Here is an 11,927-nt window from a genome sequence, read left to right on the forward strand (position 1 = left end):
TTAAGAATCATACCAATATAAACAATTTCCAATCATTTAAAACACATTTGATAAATGATATAAAATTTTGCTTTACTCTGCAAATACACATAATGTGGTCTCTGTCTTTAAAGTATCTTCATTGGGAATGAAATAGCATTCATTGAAGTTAGAAGCATATGAATGAAATCATCTTCCAAACATTGTATTCTTTTTTAATATTATATTAATGCTTAATGTATGAACGTAACATGCTATTAGTAAACCCTTCATTATAAAACCAAACTTTTTTTGTAGCAACCTTAATCATTGCAGTGAGAAGTCATCTTAATAACCTTTTCCTTGTAACACAAAAGTTGCCACCAGTCTATACTGCTCACATTTTTACATAGTCACCTTTCATGCACACCCACCCTTCACCACTATCATACCTCTAATCATAAGCCAATATCCCTACCCTCAGGAATCCACACCAAAGATCCACATTATGGCAAAGTTTTATATAAACCGAAAGCAGGCACATATTTCCTAGAAAATTCCTTTGTTTCCCTTATTCCTTTTATTGTTTTTCTGGTAACATATTCTTGCTGAGTCTTAAAACTGATAATTTTATCTCCTTTGCACACACTTAAAATAAACAGCCTAGTTTATTCTCAGCAAAAATAAGGCTAATACAGTTGAAAAACCATTTAAAGGTTGAACATGTTTAAAAAGCAATCCAACATTTTCTGAAAAATATTTTGTGTATAATAGGATTTATTCCATTAGCTAAATCTAAGCAGTTATTTATCACTTGAGATACACAAGATAAATATGACATAGTTCCTTTTCTTCTCTCAATTAGCTTATTATGCCATAGTCAATAAGTCGAAGAGAAGAAAAGACAAAATATTAATTGTAGTGCCAGGTAAAATCCATGAGTTGGGGAGTATTCATGAATATGGAAATTTCAAGGAAATATTTGTAATGACTCTTGAATATTGAGTAGAATTTCAGCAGGTGGGAACAGGGGAGTTAATGCTTGAAGGAAGAAGTTTTAAAAGAATGGAGGTGAGGAAAGTTAGTTATAGACAGCAAGAAGCCTGTCTAACAGAAATATGCTATGCATAAGGATGTGAAAAGTATTGAGGCCACAGAATTATGTATAAAGAAGTAGGGAACAGCCTGAGGGAGCATTTTAATACTATGGTATATTCACTTCAAAGTAAGAAGTAAGACTGGGATTTATAGATCACCGTTGGCAAACAACCAATAAATGATATTAAACCTACTCTCTAAGTAATACACACTAAAAGGATAAACTTGTTAATGTTTAATAAATAATCACACGATTAGAATGGAATTAATTGTCCATTTTCCACTTTAAGGTGACTGCCATAAGAAAGCAAATTATTTTTTACCTTCTATCTTGAATCAGTCGGTACAAAACACATACTTTCAGATATTTCTGTCTTCAAAACAGAATGGTGTGCTATATTATATTTAAGAAACTATAATCATAAGAAAATAGAAAACTGTTTTATGATCAATATTTCCTCAATTTTTAAGCTAATTAGCATTTTACTTTGTTTTACTTCATAAACATCATAAAACTTAATTAGAAGTAGCAAATAGATATGACATGTATTCTGAAATACTGCAAAATATCACATTTATTTTTATTGTAATACATCAAGAATAAAATGAGTGAAAAAGATTTATTAAAACATCTTGCTAATTATCATGGGTGATAATTTTATACTCTTCAGCATTATCAACCTTTGATAATATACATAGGTAGAAACATCTGGCTTTTACATTAAGCACGATAATTTTTATAACAATTTTATAGTCCTATTCAATTCCCACGATAAATTTTATCAACTTTAACCAATTACTAGCTTAGAAAAACTAGATTTTAAATTTTCTTAAGGAAATATTGAAAAGGGAAAAGCTTCTTGAATCTAAATTTTAAGATATTTTTGTTATTTATATACATACCATTGTTTGAAGAAGTAAAAATATCCCTATTTATAAAAAAATGAAACAACTTTGATACAATGTTTAGATTTTTAATGTTCTTCATCTTGAATTATTGAAGTGATCAGATCTTTTCTCATATGTCTAATGATGACTGCATTGTGGTATTTTGGTCAGAAAATAACACAAGTATATATTTTTAAATAGTAATAGCTTTCTCAGATATTACAGCTATCAATATCTGTGTATATCCAGTTTATCTTTGGTTATGACTTTGTGATTGCTTACTAATTTAAGGGTTACCTTTTGTTTCAGATTCAACCAACTCTGGAGACAACATGTATACTTTAATGAATGCAGTACCTCCTGGACCGAACAGACCTAATGTAAATAAGATTTTTTTTTTTAGTGTACTTGAAGACTTTGTAATTCTAAGTATATTCCATATTCTGAATATTGCCTACACTTCATTTCCCAGAAACGTACTGGATATAAAAACAAAAAAGTCTGTCCTCCAGTTGAAAAGAACATGGTATATAATATGTATAACATTTTATAGCAATATAATATAAATATACAATTGAATTTGATTATAAAATGTTAGTCTCTTATCTCAAATACTTAATGATTAATATTATTTGAAAATTTCAGGCTTGTGTAATCATTTATCTTGAGTTCATTCTTAGCATCACTATTTTTTTTTCATTTTGATCATTTTAGTCCTGATAACTGATATACTTGAAAGTAAATTATCAAGTTAGATATACTTGTTTTCATTTAAATTACAAAACATAGTGTTTAAATGGAGCCATGATAGCTGTGTGGGGAGAATTGGGCTTCTTAATAAAGTATGACTGTGATTCTCCTGCATAATTTCATAATTTTCCCATGATATAAAGCTTACACTGGCCAAAAATATTTACAACAGAATATAGTTGTAAAAAGAATTAAATGTAACTGTAAAATATTTATCATCTAAATATTGATACAACTATATAAATGTGTTTATGCTGCATAAACACATGTATATAGGGTAGCTGAAGTTGAAAAATAATCAGATGACATATTTTCTATATGTTAAACACTCTGAACATTATAATCTTAGTGTTATTTAAAACCCAAAAACAGTGAAGGGGGGGCAGAACCAAAGAAATTATTACGTTACTGGCTTACTAGCCCAATTTCTCAGTTCATGTGAAAACCATGTTTTTAATAGCTAAGTGATAGGTTCAGAGTCAATGAGGAACATACATTTTAAGTTATGTACTACATATCAGTCCATAGTCTCTATTCCCACTCATTTCCCCAGAGGTGGTAGGGTAAAGGGCAGGCTTGTTTGATGGTGATTTTTTTAACCCTCAAACTTTTATTTTATCATTTTATCTTTGATCTAAATTTCAGTTTATTCAGATCCCTTAAAGCTTTTCGTTTTTCAAATGAAGCCTGTTTTCCTCAAAAATATTCTCTGGAAATAAGGAAAGGACAGAACAGAAAGATCATGGACTTTTCATCACCAATTCTATCAAAGCACATCTATTTACAACTGTTTTGTTCCAGGTTTCTGATATAGGATTTTACTTGAAAAGAAAGAATTCTCATGTCTTAAAAAATATTAAGAAGAACTACTGTAGAATGCCTGTCATTGATCTGACATAGTTGGTACTGCCATGAAGAATTAGCTATTTTCAGCTATCTCTAAGGAGCGAAACGTATTTAACCTGTAAGATGAAATTATTTATTAAGTCCATTTGAGCAGAGATAGATTGTCTGCTAAGAAAGATGTTAGTGTTGGCATAATGATGTTAAATTATTCTTTTTAGTAAGCTATTACCTTTAACAGCTTCTTAAAAACTACTTTGCTTTATAATAGATGATTTGTCAGCATCATAGGAAAGCATGTGTGGGAATGTATGTACTTTCTAGTTGGGAATATCTGGGGAAAGAATGAAGATTAGCCTGAACATCTACAACACAGAGAGGATATGATAAACAGTGGAACAGTCAAAATACACCATTTGCGAAGCTGAAAAAAAAAGTCAAAAAAACTCCCTAAACTTGGAAATGAAAATAAGCTGTACAGGATTTTGTAATGTTTAAGATAGGTATAAAACCAAGCTAGAGTTGTTTGCAATGTGATCACAGTTGTTTTCTTCATTTTAAAAATAGTTTCCAATGGGTCCTGGGTCAGATGGCCCCATGGGTGGCTTAGGAGGAATGGAGTCACATCACATGAATGGCTCTTTAGGTAAGGATTTTAAATTTGATGTATATAATAAATGCAGACCAAAACTCTTTGTTCACATAGTGGATGTTGTAGTTTGCAGAACTCTTCCATATCCAGCTACTTATTTTGAGTACTCACTTTTATCTTAGAATGATCATTTAGCCTATAATATTGGTTATAATAACAAGCTCATCTGAAGATCAAAAGTTCGAGGCAATGTGCTCTAGCTCATATTCCAGTACTTCTCTTAACCCATCACGCCCTAAGTGTTCTGTGGCGAAAGGCAACAGTGCATGTACAGCATGTGACATGCCCCCTGGCCCAGCCCAGAGGGCTGTCCTCCCTGCTTGTTCCTTTGTCTCCAGAAGTCTGGGGACAGTTTGGTTCTTGGCAAGAATTTCTTTATTTTATTTTTGAATTTCATGTGTATTAGCCTTTAAAAAAATAAGTTAGTAATCACGTTCTAGAAAATCGGAAAAAATTATATTAAGTGAAGGAAGCCAGGCCCAAAGAAACAGAGGTCCCATGGTTTCCCTTATTTACAATATCTAGTATATGTCTAAGTCAAGCGGAAAAGGTCAGATAAGTTGATGTTAGGGGAATGAACCCTAAGATATATATTCAAATGTTTTTTTCTTTCATGCGGTTGTTTCCACATTTATAAGATGATTTCTTTGTTGCTTTGTATGTCCCTCCCCCACAGTATAACCCCTGCTTTCACTGTATTTGATGTTGTTATAATTTGTGGAGGGGAAGGGGAAAAACAAATCGTTTAAATAGGAATACAGGTGGACCCATTGCAACAATGAGATGCACAAGTCGTTATGTCAAAAACAAACTTTACAACCTTGGTTGGGTAGGGGGGCAGGGGGAGGATGGGAAGGGGAAACAAAGGAGGAGCCTACAATGCTTGATAAGAAATGTACTCATTATCTTGCCCATGTAATTGTAACCCCTCTGTACAGTATTTTCACAATACAAAAAAAAGAAAATCTGAATGATTTCTTTATGAGACAACACTGATGATAAAGCTGATTTCAAGTCTGCAACTAATGTTTGAAAAGATTTTTCATACACAGTATCTTTTTAACAAAGGAAGACAAAGGTAATTAAAAGTTTTATAATAGTGAGAGAGATAAATAGTACAAAAATGACTAGGTCATGTAGCATGCTAACTAGGGAGGAGAAATGTAAAACCAAAAGAAAAAATACTTTATGTTTCTATATATTTAAATGACATGACCATAAACAAATTTAAAAAGTTAACAAAAGGGGTATGCAGTTATAGCTTTTTGTTTCCTTTTGGGAAGAGTCTTTTATCAAGTTAGACAAACTGTGCCTATATGCAATTTAGCTTATATAAGGATTTCACTTCCTCAGATATTCTGAAAGTCTGCGTAACTCCAATGATCCCATAATTTTTTGCATTGATTTTTGGGGTTTTAAGGATCCATAACTCACTTAGCCTAGGTTTCAAAATATTAATTTGTCTTGCTACCTTTGCTGATGTTGTTTTTTAATTACAGTAGGCATGAGCCTTGTGTGACTAAAGTATAGTAAAATTTTAAGATTCAGTTTTTCAGTTGTCACATGTCAGATGCCAACAGGCACATGAAGCTAATTGCTGACATAATGGCCACCATGTATCCACCGTCACATAATGTTCTTTTAGACAGCACTGTTTTAGAGCTTGTTTGTTCGATTTAATACAAAAATAAGTCACCTTGTAAAATTTTTTATTGTGAAAATACCGTACAGAGGGGTTACAATTACATGGACAAGATAATGAGTACACTTCTTATCAAGCATTGTTGCCTCCTCCTTTGTTTCCCCTTGAATTTTTTAACTTATAGAAATAGTCACAAAATGATGATACTTGGTCTTTCAAGACTCTCTGCCATATTATTCAGTAGACTAGAATTTTCAGAAGTTTTCTTCTGTGCTTGGCAACTAGCTCATTACTTATCTGTCTGAATATTATTGTACAGTTACATATATAAGGAATTGCCTATGTAAATTCAATATGTAACAGTTTGTTGAGCCTGTTTATTTACAAATTAATCTATTAAACCCTAACTTTATTTGTGGTGGTGATTAAATGCTTTTCTGTTAAAAAGTTATATCTTTATGCTAGGAAAAAATAATTATTGAGAATTCAGTAGTTTAAAGTGAAACTAATATTGTGTCAAGGTTGTGATCATATTGTGTATGATTATAATTATTTTTATTTTGGTAGCATTGAGGCTTAAACATAGGCCTCATTCATGTTAAGCAGGAGATATATCATTGAGAAGCTTACTTTTTATGTAAGAAAAACAGTATTGATCATTTCCCTCAGGAATAAAAATTAAAAAGCTATCTTTTGGAGACATTTGTTTATCATGGATGTTAATTACTGTCCATTTTAAAATATATTATTAAAGATACTTTGCTTTAGGTTATTACAGTAAAATATAGCTCAATATATTGTCAAATGTGGCTGTAAATTTCCTTTGATGTTTTATCAGATTTACAACATCGTTTTCAGAAAATATATTGAGATCTATATTTATATATTTCATATACATTTTAAAATGTTTAGTGAAATAACACATATACATGTTCTAATATTTCACTTTAAAGAGTCTATGAAAGCAATGACATTCTCCATCCTGACATTTAAACAAATAGATGATTGGGAAGTAGAGTAAAATTCCTTTTTTTTAATCATCAGTTGCTGATGATTTATCTTGCAGTAGTTTTTAATTTATAAATCTTACCTAACAAGGAATTGCTTTTCATGTTTTTCCCCTTCAGGCTCAGGAGATATGGACAGTATTTCCAAGGTGAGTACTACTTATTCTTTATGTTGTTTTAATCTATATTTTATTCCTTGTGGAACTCTTACTAATATCATTAAAGTAACTTCAATCAGGCACAGTGGCTCATGCCTGACACCCCAGCTACTCAGGGCAGCTAGCAGGAGATCCAGGTTTGAGACTATTTTTGAGCAAAATAATGGCAAGCCCTAACATCTATAATCCCAGCTACTGAGGGCCTTATGTTTGAGGATAATTGTTCAAAGATGGCACTGGTCAAAAACATGACACCCTGTCCAGAAAATAACAGAACTTCAACAAAAAAGAATTATTAGAATAAAATTATTAATTTAGTTTTCATACAAAATTTGAAAATAGAAGTTCAGATATGATTAATTGGCAAGTACAATATTGATGTATGTAATCTTCAGGAATGGGTAATATGATTCATTCAAAAATGCTAAATATGCTAAGATTCATATTTAGGACATATTACACATGATTGACATCTAAGCAATTACCAGTATAATCATGGTAAGATTTAACGTATTTTTACACTACACTAACAGTTTACTCATCGAAAATGTAATCATATCTTAAGTACTATGAAAACAGATAAATCTACAAAATAGAGTGTGAAAGTAATTAGAGTAAAAGTAAAAAGTAGAAAAGTATGTCTATATTTTTCCTCTTTAAAAACATCTAAAGTGGGAGGCTGGGAAGGGATGTGAAGGGTAAACAAGGAGGAGGCTGTAATGCTTGGTAAGAAATGTATGCATTATCCTGCCCATGTAATTGTAACCCCTCTGTACAGTATGTTCACAAATAAAATAAAATTATATTTAAAACAAAAAAATAAAAACATCTAGTTATTCCTTCGGTAAAAATGCCTTATTTTGTGAGAAATATCAAAATGCTTTTTTAAGTCATGGTGAATTTAAAATAACTCTCTAAGAGTCAAATATATTTAGAATGCTTGATAAGAAATAATTATTAGCTATCAGTAGAATGACTCTTAGAAGTGTATTTTATACCAGTAAATAAAGGCACTCATTATAGGTTGACTTTGCTTTTAATTCTATTTCAAATTTATATTCCTGTATAATAATGTAAGTTTTCTCATGCCAGGGAAAAGAAAATAAGATTGAACTATAGAATATTTTTAATTAAGACTCTAAGCTAAAAGAAAATTTACAAGTGACGTTGTACCTATATTATCTGACTGTCCTCACAAGTTCTCTGGACCCTTTGAATAAATATATTTAGGAACAATCAGAAAAGTCATTTTTTCAGAAGATAAATATTTACAATGAGCAGTGCTTACCTCTGTGAAACACAGTATCCAGAAAGCCTATTTTCAGATTGAGATGTCCCATATTGATATATACACACCTTCTGTCTAAGAGGCAGTCTTACAAGTGAGATGCTATGTTGGTCCTCAGGGAACTTCTAACAATTGAACTAGTTAAAATTCCCCTATGAAATATGAAAATTCCCCAGTGAAATATCTAATGTCATATTTGACACATGTGTATTTAGAGGTGATGTTTTGTGTCCTAAGGTTTGAACTCAGGGGTTCATGCTTACTAAGAAGACACTCTACCACTTGAATAAGGTCTCCAACAATAAGAAAGAGATGATTCTTAACTGCACAGGAGTAGGACCATACAAATGCTGTAGGCTGTCTTTCTAAATTATCATCAATAACCCATAACTTTTCGTTAGAGAGATACAGACCAAATTCTATATGGGAAGTACTATGTAATTTATTAAGCATTTTAACATTTTTAAATAGAGTTTAATGATTAACTAAATGCTATCCTTTAATCTGCTCTTATAGCAAATCAGTTGCTGTTCCTTGAATTCTGTTTCTCATTCCTATGTTCAAGTGTTCTCTACTGTACTATGTCTGTTGCTGGTAACATTCTCTGGCTGAAGTATTGTTTATTCTCTAAACATTACTTGGCCATCCACTGTGTACTTTTGTGTACTGGATTTTGCTTTGCCTACTGCAGGGAGATGTAAAAGACTTCTTTAAATGCAAACATAGTCTCTGTCCTCAAGTGATTTCTCCTTAGGCAGACATTCCTTTATTAAGTAAATGCTAATGCATGAATACATTATGTTGAATTCTAAAAATCCAAAGATAAGCGTAATTATGGTCATCGTTCTCAAGAAGCATAATGTAACTGAAGAAACCAAATAAACATTTTTACGAAGTCTGTATATACTCAGATTGACATTAGAATTGTCCTCCAAGTAGTAAGTATGCCACTTACCAATGTGCTAGAAAAGACTAGTGGCATCTGCCTTCGAATGAGTTTCTAAAGAGCCTATTTCTACTCTGTGCCTACTCTGGTTTCTCTGGTTCTGGTCTCTAACTTGGCTGAGATGACAGATAGCACTCCTGTCTGTGGTACTATAGTCACTTTTCTCTTAGCAACACTGTATGTCCCTATGTCTTGCCACTCACAAATTCACTGTTTTTTCTTAGTCTTTACTCCAAGGTATACATAATTACTAACTCCACTGTGCCCATCTCTTTAATTTTTCCATCTACGTCAAGAACTTGTCTCATTGATTTCCTGGTGTCATTCATTTCTACCCCAATCTTTTCCTAGTTATCGTTGTGACTTGGAAGGTACTCTTGGCTATCACTGATTAGTAATTTTGTTCAAATTCTCTTAGGTCTTGAGGTACATCTTCCTAACCCATCAGTTATGAACATGCATTTTGTCAAGCATCAGTATTGTGTATGTGTGTATTCCATTTCATGTGTTCCTACTACTGATAAGTTGTGAGAATGTGTTCATCTTTTCTAGGCTTTGTTTCCTTGACTGTAAAATAATTCCCTGGCTATTTAATCAAATGTGAACATGTGAAATACTATATGCACTTAATATTTTCTTTTTCATTAATTAGCACAATGTTTTATGAGTAATAACAAAAAAAGATTATCAATGGCACTTTGACAACACTATTTTAGTATTGTGTTTTCGAGTTTAAAGCCACAAATAAAAAGTTGTAGAAATCATTACTTGATCAATTGAGGATTATTTGTTAAAAGTCATTTATTTCTTTCTCAATGTGTAGAATTCATCCTTAATTTAGATGCCACTTCTTTACTGAAATTTAAAACTCCTCTCATCCCTTTTGCAACTTAAAAAAGTCACCCATTGAATCAATGGATGAAAATTGCTATCCCATGGAATTGTTTTAGGAAGTAGAATAGACAAAAGTATATGATTTGTTTTCTTAGAAGGAAAGCACCTAAAAAAAATTCTGCCACTCACATTTAGCTACTTAACTTTGATATTTTTTAATTTAAAGAGAAAAAAACTCATAAGAAGGCAAGATCTGATTATACTATGTTAAATGATTTTTTAAAAGTCTTGAATCTAAGTCTTTCACACCTCCAGAACCTTGATACCTCTGAGTGATCTCACATGGGAATAATTGACAATATAGATCACCCAGTGTGCTCGCTTGAGTTCATTTGTATCCATGAGGAGAATTCCTTGCAACTTGTTGTTGTGGGGTCTAGCAAAACATAATCAAAACACTCTATGAACTCATTCCTGACAGCCTGTGGAAAAATAAATTTAAAACCGTCTTCAGAAGAGCTTCCAATAATAATATTGTTTTATTATGATTAAAGGTGAAGACCAAGTTTCGAAGCTCACTTTTTCACTTGAAATTTAAACATCTTTTGAATTGCAAAGAGGTTCAGAAAGTTTGGGCATATTTTTAAGTGTAGAAAAAGGAAAAATAACTTATTAATTAAGAGAGGATTTGAAAGAATACAAGCCAGACAAAATTAGAGGCCAGAGAAGTAAAAATAACTGACAAAGGAAATTATATATGATATATTACTTAGGCATATAATAGAAGTGGTTAGCATTCACATATGCTCTCATAATTTAACTAAGAGGAAATCTTTCCTGCTTGAAGAAAGGGTAAAGCAGAACTTAATAAAAAAATTCCTTGAAAAATGAGATGACTGAAATCCTCTTTTAAACTAAATTCTTAGAAAACAGAGGAAGTTTTGTTCACCTATGTAAGAACTGTGACAAACGTATCTAAAATTAATCTTTACCTTTATAACCAGCCTAAGTTCCTTTTGTGCATCATATTCTTGCCTTGATGATGAATTCCACTGGAGACCTTGAAAACACATATAGTCACAGTTAATAAAGCATGCATGCGATTCATTATCACACTCATCACTCACCACCTGCTTTGGGTTGAGTTTGGGTGCCACTGTCCTGCATCTTCCCCAGATGCTCTTTTGCCTGTCTCTTAATCATGTCACTCCATGATTGTAATGAGTGTAGACTGCCCTGTCCCCTTAAGACTCCACATTGAGGAACTTTTCTTGTTTGCACAACATTTTGCAGAAATGCTTTCAGGTAAAAAATGAAACAAGATATTTTGCCCTTTTCAATTCAAGATTTTCATAGGTGGCACCCTGAGCAGGAAAAGTATGACTTTCAGAGATCTGATACTAGCCAATTTATGTTGTATCCTTTAAATATTCCTTTCATTATCTTTATATATCCTCCACTCCAACCCTCCAAAAAGAGTGTTAATTCTGAGCCATCATACTAAGAAGAGACTGCATCAAAAGTGGAAATAGAAACACTGAAAATATTTTGTATAACTCATTCATAAAATGTTAATGTTTAGGGCTGGGAAAGTGGCTCATTGGTAGAGCGCTTGCCTTGCATGCTTGAGGCCCTGGGTTCAATTCCTCAGCACCACATAGCAGAAAAAAAAAAGCCGGAAGTGGCGCTGTGGCTCAAGTGGTAGAGCACTAGCCTTGAGCTGAAGAGCTGAGGGACAGCGCCCAGGCCCAGAGTTAAGGTCCCACCACAGGACCCACCGCCCCCCCCCCAAAAAAAGAACTGAAAACAGTATTGGTGTCAGCAGCAAAGCCTATTAGTAAGGAAAACTTACTTTTAAAAGTT

General features: G+C 32.3%; 1 protein-coding gene across 2 annotated transcripts in view; it reads left to right on the forward strand.

The window, feature by feature from the left end:
• The window catches only part of Ssbp2 (single-stranded DNA binding protein 2), a 247,274-nt gene that overhangs the window by 225,477 nt on the left and 9,870 nt on the right, over positions 1-11,927 (forward strand). For both annotated transcript variants that reach the window (XM_013015937.1, XM_013015936.1), the window contains 3 exons: positions 2,254-2,324; positions 4,105-4,183; positions 6,959-6,987. In XM_013015937.1, coding sequence (XP_012871391.1) covers positions 2,254-2,324; positions 4,105-4,183; positions 6,959-6,987 — 179 coding nt within the window. The remainder of the gene's footprint in view (positions 1-2,253; positions 2,325-4,104; positions 4,184-6,958; positions 6,988-11,927) is intronic.

This window comes from Dipodomys ordii, unplaced genomic scaffold, assembly GCF_000151885.1.
Source record: "Dipodomys ordii isolate 6190 unplaced genomic scaffold, Dord_2.0 Scaffold28, whole genome shotgun sequence".
NCBI classification, from domain to species: Eukaryota; Metazoa; Chordata; class Mammalia; order Rodentia; family Heteromyidae; genus Dipodomys; species Dipodomys ordii.